General features: G+C 47.9%; 1 protein-coding gene across 1 annotated transcript in view; it reads right to left on the reverse strand.

Annotated features, from left to right (window-relative positions):
• The window catches only part of LOC136645330 (major facilitator superfamily domain-containing protein 8-like), a 30,886-nt gene that overhangs the window by 12,450 nt on the left and 3,743 nt on the right, over positions 1 to 14,693 (reverse strand). Inside the window, exons 2-9 of the mRNA XM_066621562.1 lie at positions 8,770 to 8,955; positions 6,534 to 6,596; positions 6,305 to 6,424; positions 5,328 to 5,407; positions 3,965 to 4,057; positions 3,736 to 3,934; positions 3,456 to 3,529; positions 164 to 247 (exon numbers count right to left, since the gene is read on the reverse strand). Of these exons, the coding sequence (XP_066477659.1) occupies positions 164 to 247; positions 3,456 to 3,529; positions 3,736 to 3,934; positions 3,965 to 4,057; positions 5,328 to 5,407; positions 6,305 to 6,424; positions 6,534 to 6,596; positions 8,770 to 8,955 (899 nt within the window). The remainder of the gene's footprint in view (positions 1 to 163; positions 248 to 3,455; positions 3,530 to 3,735; positions 3,935 to 3,964; positions 4,058 to 5,327; positions 5,408 to 6,304; positions 6,425 to 6,533; positions 6,597 to 8,769; positions 8,956 to 14,693) is intronic.

Consider the following 14,693-nt stretch of genomic DNA (forward strand, 5'->3'; position numbering starts at 1 on the left):
CCTCCTACACAAGCACACCACAGGAAGCAAAACTGCAGAGGGCACCTTCAGCTCTGAACAAATTCCAAAGGGGCGGAAGAGGAAGGTTCAGAGATGGAACCACCCCAACACACCCTCCATTAAAGGCCTGAGGGTTGTCAATGCAATGGGGTGCCACGCTCACCTCCACACCACACAGGAAATACATGATGCTGTTCTCCAGTTCGCCAAAGTTCAAGTACCGCTGGGTAATTGGGGTCACCATTGTCTAAAAAGGAAAAAGGAGGCACCAGGATGATCAGGAGACAGGGAGGCGGAGAAGAGAGACAGGGCTTCTTCAGGCCATTTTAGACCTTTGTGAAAGCATCCCACAACCCCACGCCAAGCACACGAAGGGTTAAAGACAAAATCCGTATGGCTCAGTTTTGCTCCCCCCCCCACCGGGAATGGCTCCACCACGCTATGCCTCCCTGTCAGACTGGCTGCTCTGCCCCCCCTCTAGCTACACCACCACACAGGATCTTTGCTGAAACTTGCACTGGGCAGCCGCTTCCATGCCTGTCGCCCCCCCCCCAAAGGCTCGGCACCCTGATTTCCTGGTGGAAGTGGCTGTCCAGCATAAGGTTCTTCAAAGATCGGGTGCAAAGATAGGAAGCTGTGGCTTGGAACAGTAAGGCACTCGTTATCTTTAAGCAGGCACACCAGATCCGGCCCACAGGCCAGAGTTTTATAACCCAACACTAAGCAAGAGGAGAGGAGCCTAGCTTAGTGGCAGAGCACATGCTTTGCATGCCAGAAATCCCAAGTTAAATCCATGGCATCCCCAGGCAGGGCTGGGCAGATCTTCGAACTTTATAAGGCAGGTTCATGTTGGCAACAAGGGGAATCCCCTGAAAAATTAGAGGCTCCCAATTCTCTTCCTCCACCCCAACTTCATTACAACATAAACAGAATATCTAGTTCACATGAAATATGTGTGAAGGGGAGGAAAGCTGCAAGGCAGATAGCAATACTCCCAGCTGTTCCTTTTAAAAAAAAAAAGCCGGGGCAGGCATATGCTCAGGGCAGGTCCTGATGAGGGGTCTCTTGCTGTCTTGGGTGCTCCCTGGGACATTTGGCGGGCCACTGTGAGATACAGGAAGCCGGACTAGATGGGCCTGTGGCCCAATTCAGCACGGCTGTTCTTAGGGGGGACCGCACAGTGTTCAAGAATATTTTTTTAAGCCTTAGGAAACTCCTTTAGAAATGAAATACCTTGTTAGCATTACTCTGCTCTGTGATACTGAGCACTTTTGGAAAAAACATCCTAGATGAGCCCTTTTGCCCTGGAGCAGAGTCCCTCTACACCTCTAACAAAAAAAAAAAAATCCGAAGCCCTGTTGTCAGAGAGTGACACCAAAGTGTCACTGCAAAGAGCCTTTGCAGTGTGGATAGTTTCGTATCTGGGGCTATGGCCAACTGAGAGAAAGGGTTGCATCTCTCATATGACTGTGCAGCCAGTTCTGAGACAAAGCAAAATATTCCTACCACAGAATCACAGCTTCAAGGGCAGTTATTGGGACTGTGTGCAACAGGCCAGAACTTAGCTGTCCTTCAAACACATCCAGCAACATCCACAATGTAGAAAGGTGCTGAGAGGGCACAGATTCCTCATGGCTCCAGGTATGCGCAGTAGTGGGGAGGCAGGTAAGGCAGAGCCTCCCCACTGGAGCCCTTCGAAAAGTGCCACTGCCATGCAAGGTATGCAAGCACTCACACCTCAAGCCCTCGCACACCTCAAAGTGGTGGCTCTTTTCAAAGGACTCCCATAGGTATGTGTAAGCGCTTGGTTTTAGAGGCAGGATGCCTCTGAATTGCCGGATACAGGTGAGGGCACCGGGACGCAGGTTGTGTCTGTTGTCTTGTGTACTCCCTGGGGCATTTGGTGGGCCACTGTGAGATACAGGAAGCTGGCTAGATGGGCCTTTGGCCTGATCCAGTGGGGCTCTTCTTATGTGGGGAGGCTCTGCCTCACCTGCCTTCCCACCCACTGCATATCCCTGCATGGCTCTCATATTCTTAACTCTACAGCTAGCCACAGAAGTGTTTTATCAACTAGCTTTACTACTGTAAGGCAGCTTTAAAGCATGCTAATTGCGTGAAGGGCAAAATGCTGGCTAGCTGCTACTGAGTTGCCCCTCAGCTAATCTCTCTCTATATAAGGAATAGGCATTGTAATAAAGTTGGTGTGTGCATAGTTTCCAAAAACCGTTACATCACTTATTTAAAAAAAATATCTTGTTGCATAGACTTGAGCTCTCAAAACGTTTTTGTTGAGCTTGTTGCAGAAGCCAACTGCGGATAGAGCTGACTGGCCAGTTACTGTAATGTCACTGACACCCAATCCACAGAACTGCATTGCATTTTGAAAGTTACCCATTCATTTGTCCATCTTTTCCTTTAAAAAGGAACAGCATTACATGACCCTTTAAGAGCAGCACCTAACTAAAGCTCGCGGGAAGGGCGAAGTTGACAGCTGAATCAGCATTCCAGGTGGGCAAGTGTGGGAGCATTTTTCAGATTGACAGGTTGGGTTTGTACCACACCTGAAGAGATCACAGACAGCCCTCTTGATATCAAGTCTTGCCTTTCCTTCAGGGGCTAACTGGGGCAGGCTGGGACAGAACATATTCTGTAAGTGGCTGTTTGCAACACAATTTCTGGTTACAACACAAGATGGAGAACCCCTTTCCTGAAGTCTACACACCATTTGGCTTAGTGTGGCACTGGATATTGTGATTCTAACAGGGGCTGGTGGGAGTGGGGATTACGGCTGCAATCCTGTCCACACTTTCCTGGGAGTAAGCTCCATTGACTATAATGGGACTTACTTCTGAGTAGACACGCACAGGACTGGGCTCTAAATCTCCAGATGTCAAGTACTTCAGCTGACACCCATCTCGATAAAAGATCTGCAATCATGCCCTCACAGCAGTGATGCCAAGGGTCCCAGGATGTGGTATATAGGTAAAACATCCCTACAATACTGCACTTCTTTCTCAGTTAGGTAGAGCAGCACCCAACGAAGGAAAAATGTTGCCCGGACACAGCACATTTTTTGTGACAACAGGTTAACGCATTCAGACCTCCAGCAGCATAGCTAGAAAGCGTGCAAGGCACAAAGTTATTAAGGCGCCTCACCGCGCCATGCAAGGGGCCCTTCCTCCTCCCCTTCAGAGCCAAGCTTATACCTCTGATTTGCTCTAGCGGCCCGGAATGGCTCCGAAGTGGAGGGGCTGCTTGCACGGCGAGGCTCCCTGCAAAACTTAGTGCTTTGCACCCCCTCTAGCTACGCCACTGCATACCTCTCATTATATGCCGGCCAAAGCTGGCTCACAACAATTGTTTATAAATGCAGTAAAAACAAAACAAAAATTCAAAAATCACCAAAGGATTCTTGCAGGAGACCAGGAAAACCCCTCCCTCTCCGTACTTACCTCTAGTGCCGTCTGGTTGAAAAGGGTGATAAACTGAGCTGTGAGCAGAACTACCACCTCTTCCCTCAGGTACTCTGCAACAACAAGACAAGACCCGTCCGCTCTGTGATATTCCTCTTAAGGACCAGATGTCAAGCAGTATTCACCCCACCCACAATGGAACCAAAGCTACATTAATGGAGCATCATTTCAACTCTGCCCCTTCCTCTATTTGCCTTCTCTGTTGAGCCCCATCTGCAAGGCAAGCATTTGAGAGCCACACCTCACAGTCCTGCCTCACCTCTCATGGAGCTGAAATTGTGAAATGGATTCGCCTCTCTCTCTTGGGTCACTTCCTCATCGGCCAGGTGTCCATTGGGCACATACCGGCATTCATCCCCCAGGGGAGTCTGGTGCTCTGCCAAGGTGCTTCCGTAGCTGCCACTGTCCACCACCTCCTCTTGGTCAGCCTCATGCTGCATCAGAGGCTCTTCTTCTTCCTGCGCGTTATGGGATGCTACTGACCCCACTCGAGAGGGACGAGACGGTGGGGACGGTTGAAGGTCATGGTACATCATTACGACAACAATCTGGAGCAAGAGCCACACTAGGCACATGAAGAGCTGCAGGCAGACCCAAGCAAAGAACAAAGGGGAATAGAACAAACTGTGAGCATAATTGTATTAGCCCACACTCACTGGATTAGTATTCTGGAGTCCAAGAAATGATTGTAGGAAGCAGTACTTTGAGAGCCATCATGTACTATACTATTCCTCGGGCCTGTGCAGGAAAAGGACAAGATTCAATACTATCGTTGTACCAATTGGGTAAATACCACCCTAGAGCTGAGAAGATAAACTGGCATCATTTGCTTCTAAAGGCAGACAGTCCCCAACTGGGGGGCAAGTTACATTAATTGCCAATCCAGGAAGCTGGAAGAAAAAATAAAACTTCGGCCCATCAATGGGAAGCAAGTTCTAACTAGCACAGAATTTTTCAATCATGCCATGCTGAAGTTAAGCAGCTTCATCCTAATACAAAAGGTTTTGTGCACAGAATAGCAAGACTGAACTATATCAATTTTCCAATAAAAGACCTGACATGCCACTTCTCTGGAAGCTGGAGGGGTTCTTTTTCCAGACCAACCTGGTTGAAGCACTCTAGAAAAGAGGCTTCAACCTGCAGCAGTTGCCTAGAACTATCATAGGGTTCCATGAAAATAACTCCATCAAAGCAGGAAAAAAAAAAGTTCATGCTTCCAAACCAGAGTTCATAACAATCCAGCCTGATAATCTGGATCAAATCATTGCAGATTCTTGGAGAGAGAAAACAAACCCAAACTTAAGTCCTGTTGCTTGTTAGACCAATTCTAAACTTTGGTTTGAAATATGAGACATCCATGATCATGACAGTCTCTTGCTATAATCAAGGTCAGATTTTTTAAAATAATGGGCTGCCAGCTGTCTATATATTTCATTTGCCCAGCCTCTGAATCCAAATCTGCTGACCTCCCTGATCAAGTAATTCAGGTTGGGTCTAAACGTGCAGCAGAATGAGGTGGCAGAATGGACTGCGCCACTTCAGACCATAGGAGGAAGCTTCCACATTTGACTATACCCCAACCTAACTCTCTGCAAACAGAAACCTCGCAGAGAGGTTCTAGCCCTGCACATTGCCTGCTGTGCCTGTTTTCAATTTGTAGGGTGCTCTTTATCTGGGGGAATGCTCAAGGATAGTTCTGTCCCATCCTCAGTCCAAAGCAGTGCAGTTCATATCTACATTCTAGCACCCCTGTAGATCCAGCCTAGTGAAGTCATGGGGAGAAACCAGTCTGTTCATGTGTTGAGACATCTAAGTTTGGATCCCACAGGCTGACCAACTGTGGTTACTCACCCCTGGCGACGTGAACTTGTTCACCACAAAAGGGCCCATTCGGAAGTCACAGAGGCGCAAGAACAGATTACAAGCCGGCCCTGGAAACAAACAGGATACATCAGAGGCTTGCATTGCAGTCAGACATGAACACTGGGGCAACACCCTCCACATATAGCAGGGGAAGACCCCCAAAGGCAGAGGTTTTCAGACTGGGGCATCGCGACGCCCCAGCCTGAGGGCCCTGGCCTCTTTGCCCTTAAGGGGTGGGGGCAGCCAGGAGGCAAGGACGAGGCAGCGGTGCGATCCCCAGGATCGCGCCACTCAGGGGGCTGCAGGGGCTTGGCTGCACTTACCACAGCCTCCTGCAGCCTCCTGGGGGTGTGGGAAGCCCTGTGTGACTGTCTGCAGGGCTCCCTGGGGCTTCCAAAGTGAAAGGGGGGTGACTGGGCCCCGCCTCTCCTAAACTAGAAGCGGAGTGCGATCGTTCCACTTTCACATCTAACAGGGCTGCAGGGACTGGGTGCACTCACCAGTCCCTGCAGCAGCGTCCTGGGGGTGCAGGGAGCCCTGCATGAGCCTCTGCGAAGCTCCCCAGGTCAGCAGCAGTGAAAGTGAAGCGATTGCGCTCCACTTCCAATTTTGCAGAGGCAGAGGGCGATTGTTCACTGGCACTGTTGCTGACCTGGGGAGCCCTGCAAAGGTTTGCACAGAGGCCAGGACTCTTTGCAATAACAAAGAGGAAGCTATCCAAGAAACCTCATTGGTTATGGAGAGGAGACTGTGCCCACTACCAACCAGCCAATCAGGGTTGCTCCCCCCCCCCCCAAAGTCATTGCTTTGTACAGCACCCACATGGACTTAGCAAGACTGATCTTTCTTCTGGCCTTTCCCCATAAGCATCCTGAGAAAGTCTAACAACAAAAGCCAGACTACAAAGTCCTAACACTGCAGGTTTTTAGGGTCCCATCAAGGGACAGCAGCAGAAATGGACTTACCAATGAGCAACCCAACCTGCCGGCAGGCCATGACAGCTGCAAACACAGTGGCACGCTCCTGCGAAGTGGTGGAGCGGGTGAGGTAGCCAAAGATCGAAGCACCTGCTCCAGTTCCCACACCTGCCGAGGAGACACACCCAGAGAGAATGGTACCAAGGGAAGAAGGGGTAGACACCAAAGCCCTGACCCCACTTCCCCTAGACTTAAAAAACTCATTTCTCCAGCTTACCCGCTACCATCCGGCTGCCAAGGAGCATCCATTTTGAACCACCGACAAAGTACATAAAGTTCCCTGAAAGACAAGATAGAGATGAAGCCGGTGACTTGGGAAAAGTCTCGACCACAGAGAAGATAATGCTGACGAGACAGCTAGTACAGAGGTGTGTCAATTTCAGAGCAGGTGAAAGAAATGGACCCAACTGGGGCTTGTTTTTCATTCTGAAGTGAATGCAAATAATTATAAAGGCATAACTAAGGTAATCACTTTTCATTGCAAAATATAAACACAAATGAACAAACATGGAGGCCTCCTTAAGGTTTGTTCCCTTACCTCGGGGCTGCATTGCAACTGCATCAGTGCTAGAAAGTTGGTTAGGATTGGGCCCAAAAGTTGTTTTGTAGATTAAGGGAAGGGACCACCCCCTTATATTCCGTTCACACTTTCTCCCAAAGCATACTATGAATTTTAGGTTGCAGCTCAGAATGAAAGAATCAATGGCAGTTTCTTTCCAGAGCAAATAGCAGCCACAGGGCAGGGGATCTGGATTGGGACCACGGGGGGGGGGCAAAAAGTTAACCTCCCCACTCTATTTAGCAAACAAAAACAGAGCCAAACAATGTTCCTCAAATTGTATCTAGTTTGACCCTGAAAGAGGCCAAATTTCACATGATAGTACTAGACCCTCTTGCCTTTAAACACAGCCTGTTCAATCGTATTTGTACAGGGAGAAGTGGGCTAAGCTGAAGGGCACAAGGGATGCCCTCTTCCCTTTGCTTCCCCTCCCCAGAAGTTAGACCTAACCATGGTTTATTTTGTTTTTCCCCTCTCTCCCCTAGCCAGGTTTGAGTACCAGAAGCAAAACCAGTTAGAAAGAAAACAATTTTGGGAAGAAAAGCAGCTGGTGGAAGGTGTCACAATTGGAGCCACTTTCTATCATTTAACTCAGTGAATCTGAGGAAGCTCAGACTTAACCTTGGCAAGACACAAACTGTGTCACTAAAACCAAACCAAGTCTCTCTCAGCCCTCTGAGCCAGAAGCACGTTCCTTTCCACCCTAATAACCAGAAGGGAAGGCAATTTCACTGGGTAAATCCATATAGAAGTAATACCCGGTTCACTGGAGGTAACACACCCCTTTAGCCAATATACAATACATAGGCTCTTTATCTTCAAAAGAAAAACTTTATTATCATAATAAGGTTACCCTCCCAATCTTCCTCGACAAGGAAGCAGGATGGGGAAACATGCATGTATTAATGTTTCTTTGAAATTTGTTGCATCTACAGCAGTTACAACATAGAAAATCCTAGCTTAATCCTTAATTACTAAAGTGCCCAGAGTGAGTCTTCAGTCCTGCAGGTAGCTTGGTCTACACCAGGGGTGCCCAAACCCTGGCCCTGGGGCCACTTGCGGCCCTCGAGGCCTCTCAGTGTGGCCCTCAGGGAGCCCCCAGTCTCCAATGAGCCTCTGGCCCTCCAGAGATTTGTTGGAGCCTGCACTGGCCCAATGCAGCTGCTCTCAGCGTGATGGTGACTGTTTGAGCTGGGGAATGAGGGCTCTCTCCACTGCTTGCCTTTTCACATCTGTAATGCAGTAGCGGCAGCAAAGGAAAGGCCAACCTTGCTTTGCGCAAGGCCTTTTATAGGCCTTGAGCTATTGCAACAACTTCATTCATTCATATAAGTTCATATTTAATAAATTCATTTATGTAAACTTATGTAAATTTATTCAAATTTGGAATGTAAATTAATTCTTTTTTCCCCAGCCCCTGACACAGTGTCAGAGACATGATGTGGCCCTCCTGCCAAAAACTTTGGACACCCCTGGTCTACACAGTACTGTAGGCCCACCCCAAAAACCACACATTCTTATTTATAATTCCAACAGCCAATGAGGTGATTTTGCTGATTTATTCTTGGCCACTTCCCAAGCTAGCATGCACACCAGGTTACATAACATTAAATTAGATACACCTGTGTGATCTCCCATAAGACCAGCCTGTGATTTTATTCCTCCTTAAAGGCACAGAAATCCATAGCTGTCATAGAGACAGGTGAACTCATTCCCAAGTGTGTTAATTTTGAGGAATCTCCCAAAACTCACCACCTCGTGACAGAGGGAGCATGCTCTTTGGAGTGGTAACTTGCACCCCTTCTGCACTTGGGATGGGCCTACACTGAAAGCACAGCACGCGTCACAGCCACACACACAGTTCGGCCCCACACTGCCATCACAGCCAGCTTACCTGCTATCTGAAACAAGTTGGCGAAGAGGACGATGGCCTTGGTTTGCCCGGTGCGGTCAGACAAATATCCGAAGAGCGGCCCCATGATCAGCCCAGCAAAGCTGAATGCGGAGATGCCCAGTCCCAGGAAGTACGGCTCGGCATGTAAGGTCTGCAGGTAGGCCCAGATGGTGGGCAGGATCACCGCTGGAAGGGCAAGAAAGGGAAGAGAGGAGAGGTGTCAAATGAGGCCACTTTGGGCCCTTGGCAGCTTCCATCCAAGGAACAGCATGTCTGCATTTGTTTCGGAGAGAAGGCAGGACAGAGCCCTACATCCTTGTAGACCCCACATGTCACTTGAAAGCTCATGTGAACTGCACAGGGATTCCTGGTGAGGAAAGCCTGGCAAGGGGAGGTGGCACAATGGCCTGTATCATTTGAGGCTATAGGACACTGTTTTATTGTTCCCCACCAGAAGGAACCAAAAAAAAATCCCCAAAAAATTGGGCAAGAGAAAACTGCCGCATCAGAGAAGAAGCGGAACAAAGCAGCAGCATGGTCAGAGCTTTGACTTGACCCGGTCAGAAGATGGCTAGAGAGTAAGGAGGCAAAAAGGAGCATCCCAAGAGGAATCGTTTGCTGCACTTTCAGAAAACAAAACCAGCCTGGCCGAATTTCTCTCCCAACAAAATTGCTATTCCAAGCACAAAAGACAAAACTCTTGTAGCTGCTGCAGACTTCTGTAGTAGCAGAGAACAGGGACGTTGCCCAACACTGAGAAAAGAAAAACCTGGACACAAGGAAACTGACACAAAAACAATTGCAAGTTGAGAACGGACACTGTCGTAGCTGCAAAAGATGCTGGTATCCCAGTTTGACTTTTGGTTTGCTTGAACAGGAAATCCCATGGGAAACTGTGGGTCAAAGGTGGGACCTTCAAGAGAGGAGGGTGTGTCAACAGCTCAGCCTTTGCTTCTCCTTATGCCTGAAAGTGCCTCCCCGAATACCTTGCAATGCCACCTGTCCTCTTTCAAATCCCTCCTCCAAAGACACTTGAAACTTCTGCTACAACCCCTGTATCCTGTAATTAACAGGCAGTATTAGTTATCCTGAACTGTAATATGCACCTGAAATAGATGCTTATGCTTCCCCCCAACCCTTACCTTTATTTTGCTTCCTCTCCTCTGCACTCTCTCCTACAATGAATTACAAAAATCCATCCTCCTGCACTTTGTAAAAACACTACACACATTGCTGGTGCCGTCTTGCCATATCCCACATCACAGCATAGTGGAACAACTACCTTTTCAACAAGATGGGCTAGAAATGCATTCCAAGCCTCCTAGTGGCACCCCATGCATTTGGCCAGGCCTCTGAATGTTGTGGCCCAGCTGCAATTGTAGTGCCTGCTTATCAAGGAGTGATGCTGCCTTACTGAGATCTGACTCTCAAGCCCACAGGGGTGGGGGCCAGGAAGAGGAAACACTTCAACCACTATCTTGGACAACTGACTTTTGAGAAGTTTTCCATTCATTTCTGTCAGTGCTTGTGATCAGTTGCGTAGCTAGAGGAGGTGCAAACAGTGGTTGGCTTTATCCACTGAGCTCTTGCATCAGAAGCTGCCACACTTGCCCTCCCATCTTTGCTAACCAGAGATTTTCAGCAAAAAGGAAGCTGGCATTTTTAGCAACATTGCCAGGCCCTCAATAAAATTATTATTATTATTAACAGTATTTATAAACCGGTTTTCAACTAAAAGTTCACAAAGCGGTTTACAGAGAAAAATCAAACAACTAAATGGCTCCCTGTCCCAAAAGGACTCACAATCTAAAAAGATGCCAAGGAATCCCAGCAGACAGCCACTAGAACAGACACTGGGGTGTCTGTGGGCCAGTTGTGAGGTGAGGTGGGCCAGTTACTCTCCCCCTGCTAAAAAAAAGGAGCACCCACTTGAAAAAGTGCCTCTTACCCAATTAGCAGGGGTTACCCAATTAAAACAAAGCTCCTGCAAGCTGGAGGTGGGGGGAATTCCCAGCTTAGTTTGAGAGGAAGTAATCCCAGGAAGTCTACACTTTTCCCTGCAGCCCATGACTGGTCTGACTCATTCTACTGGATTTACAGCTCCCTCTGCCCCAGGAGCTCAGGAAAGGTTACAGCACACTTTGAGGGTGGTAGTAGGGTAGTTGATTACACATTATTTCAATGGCCCATCAAATGTTCTGGTAGGCTTTCAGTACTGAAATCTGAAAATACCAATAAGCCTCAGGCCTAACCTAGCAAATGTTTTAATTTATTTAGCTGTTGGTACCCATCAGAATATGCTAGGCTTGGAGCCGTGGCATAGCTAGAGGGGGTGCAAAGCACTAATTTTTACAGGCACCTGAACAGCCATGCAAGCGGCCCCTTCCGTTTGGAGCCATTCCAGGTAGTGGGTGCAAAGAGGAGTCGTCCACTTGCACGCTGCGGTGAGGCTTCCTGCAAAACTGAGTGCTTTGCATCCCCTCTAGCTACGCCACTGTCAGTGCTAAAGGAGTCAGAACCACTGGATTGGTTTCTACTCTCAAAAGTCATGTCATCCTGAACTTTACCCTTAGGTTACCTTGCTTACAGCCCAATCCTATCCACAGTAGACATGCATAGGATTGGGCTGTTGGACAACAGATAAGAAAAGGTCAAGGGGCTTAAGAGGGGAACCTCTAGCTGACCTCCTCCTCTCTGTGTAACTGAGATCTAATTACAAAAGTTTGAACAGATTTTACAACTCCTCTGACATGATACACAAAACAAAATACACACACACAATGACCCAGCAGATATAAGTCACTTCAGGGTCACTAGTCACTGGGCTCCCATGTCTCCGATATGATCCTCCTCCAAACACCCATGCAGTGGCATAGTTAGAGGGGGTCAGAAGCACTAAGTTTTGCTGGGCTAAGTTAGCAGAACCACCAAGTTCAGATCACATGAAGCAATAATTCCACTCCCTGCAGCACTTGTAATACTGCATCCCATATTGGGCATCACAATTTAAGGACTTTGAGGAATTGAAGCAGGTTCAAAGATGGGCAACAACAATGGTGAAGAGCTGTAAACCACGTCCAGTGAGGAAGACCGGGGGGGGGGGGAGAGAGAGAGAGAGAGATAGATGCTAGCCATCTTCAAGTATCTCAAGGGCTGTCACAAAGAAGAAGGTGGGCACATATGTTCAGTAGTTCCTGAAGCCAGGACCACAATCACTAGGTTGAATCCTCAGGGAAGTAGACTTAGACTAGACCTGAGGAAGAATTTAGGGTAAGAGCTGTCCTGCACTAGAACAGGACATCTCATATCACTGTGGACACTCCCTTATTGGAGGGCTACAAGCAGAGGCTGAATGGCCACCCATCGTGGGTGATGTGCCTGCCTGCACTGAGTTGGGGTCGGACTAAATGACCTCAAAGATACCTTCCAACTCTAATCTTGCATGACTCTATTGGGAGTCAGAAATCTTTTTCAATCTACTGCCAATCACCCAGAGATCATCCAGCAGATCCTGACCCATTTTCTGCCCACCTGTATCCTAGAATATGGTTACATAAACATAAGAACATAAGAACAGCCCCACCGGATCAGGCCATAGGCACATCTAGTCCAGCTTTCTGTATCTCACAGCGGAACATCAAATGCCCCAGGGAGCACACAAGACAACAAGAGACCTCATCCTGGTACCCTCCCTTGCATCTGGCATTCTGACATAGCCCATTTCTAAAATCAGGAGGTTGCACATACACATCATGGCTTGTAACCCATAATGGATTTTTCCTCCAGAAACTTGTCCAAACTCCTTTTAAAGGCATCCAGGCCAGATGCCGTTACCACATCCTGTGGCAAGGAGTTCCACAGACCAACGACACGCTGAGTAAAGAAATATTTTCTTTTGTCTGTCCTAACTCGCCCAACACTCAATTTTAGTGGATGTCCCCCGGTTCTGGTGTTATGTGAGAGTGTAAAGAGCATCTCTCTATCCACTCTGTCCATCCCCTGCATAATTTTGTATGTCTCAATCATGTCCCCCCTAACATTTATACCCTTCCTTCCCACTGAGTCAGCTAACATCAGATGATTAACTTACTACTTAACATTTTAAGCTTAAATTTTAAGCCAGTCATAGAACAGAACTTAAAAATTGAATATGGAACGGAATAGGACAGCAATTCCACTATTCCACGCCTTTTCTTAAAAAAAAAAAAAATCCCATGACTTTACTGCTCACCAGAAATCAAACAGCAAAGAGCAGAGGCAGGCCTCTTGAGAAAGAACATTCCCACCTGGGCACACAGTTTTGTGGTCCCATCTGCCATAGCTGAAAGTGCCAAATGAGAGTAGAGCTTCAGCTGCTGAATAGAGGTCATGGGCAGTTTCAAATATCCTGGGCCAAGAGTGCTTAGAATGTGTTCACCACCAACACCGCAAAGACAGGCAGTTGCTCCACTCAGCAAGGTGCATCTTAGCAGGGGATCTACTAAACACAGGCTAGCAAAGCCTCTTGAATCAGCCTGTCTGTGGGTTGTTGAGCCTCAGTGCCAGTTCTTAGCTCTCATGTCTTTCACAAGAAACAAAAAGTTCTCCTGCATATGCCATATCAGAGGGTCAGATTTAAGCTGCCCGACTTTATTCTCTGTCTAATGGAGCTTCTTACATCAGCTAAACACAGAATTTGGACTCTGCAGTATATTAACCCTTTGCAAAGAGATTGCAACACACTGCACAAGCTTGTCCTACTAGGCTTGCCTTGGCCTGCCCCTGTGGTTATTAGCAAAGAAAATCCTTCTGAGTTTTACTGTATATAGCCCAACTCAATGCCTAAGGAACATCATGGGAGATTCACACAATAACTACAGTGGACAACAGGAACCCACAACCACAGCATTTTGCTGCTCAAAGATATGCCTGCAAATTTGTCTTTTCTGTCACTCAGGTTCATAATACATCCACTGAAACTATTGTGCATGTTTGTTATTGTTGCAGCTATGGACTGAACTTCAAGCAGGCTTAGTCTGGTAAAAAAGGTGCAACTGGGAGCCTCATTCAAGCAAAGCCCTCATCTGATAAACAGGGTGCCGCTGACATCCACAGTGTCACACTCCAGCAAAGTTAGGAATAGGAGAGCTGGACCAAATTATCTCTGCATGGGTGCAAATATGGACCAAGAACAGTAAAAGCTAGATTATCCAAATACAGAAGTCAGGTTGCAATGCACTCATGTCCGAAGGCATATATAGCCAGTGGTGTAGCTAGAGGGGGTGCAAAGCACTAAGTTTTGCAGGGAGCCTCACCGCAGCATGCAAGAGGCTCCTCCCCCTCACAGCCCATTCCAGGCAGTGGGGGCAAAATGGAGGTGAATGCAAGGAGGCAAATGCCTTCATTTTGCTCCCACCGCCTGGAACAGCTCCAAAGGGGAGGAAGAGGGTTTCCTTGCAGTGAGGTTCCCTGCAAAGCTTAGTGCTTTTCACCCCCTCTAGCTACGCCACCGGCTATAGCTAAGAGACAGACGTCATTGTGACAGTCTGATAGGGCAAGATCAGAGGCAGCATGTCAACCACCAGAACTCTAGTGTCTCCGGGACCTGCTACCAGTTAGGCTGGCCATCTAATTGAGCATGCATGTGTAAGGATGAATCAGGACACATCCCCAACGTACTAACTGGAATATCTTGTTGCTGTAAATAAATCATTTTGATCCTGAACCTTGCCTGCTGCAGTCTTTGCGTGCCTCTCCTAAAGACAAATCCACTACAAAGCATTGGCTTGATCATGCACTGGGCTCTGGTTCAATCTGTGACATTTCCATATCAACCCACAAGCTGTAGATCTAGTGATGCCCAACAAAGCTAGGAAAATAACTAGGTGCCAGGAGTGGGTGCTGCGGCAGCATTTGCCTGACTGGCAGAGCCCACACTAGGCCTC

Source organism: Tiliqua scincoides, chromosome 3 (genome assembly GCF_035046505.1).
Source record: "Tiliqua scincoides isolate rTilSci1 chromosome 3, rTilSci1.hap2, whole genome shotgun sequence".
Classification (NCBI taxonomy): Eukaryota; Metazoa; Chordata; class Lepidosauria; order Squamata; family Scincidae; genus Tiliqua; species Tiliqua scincoides.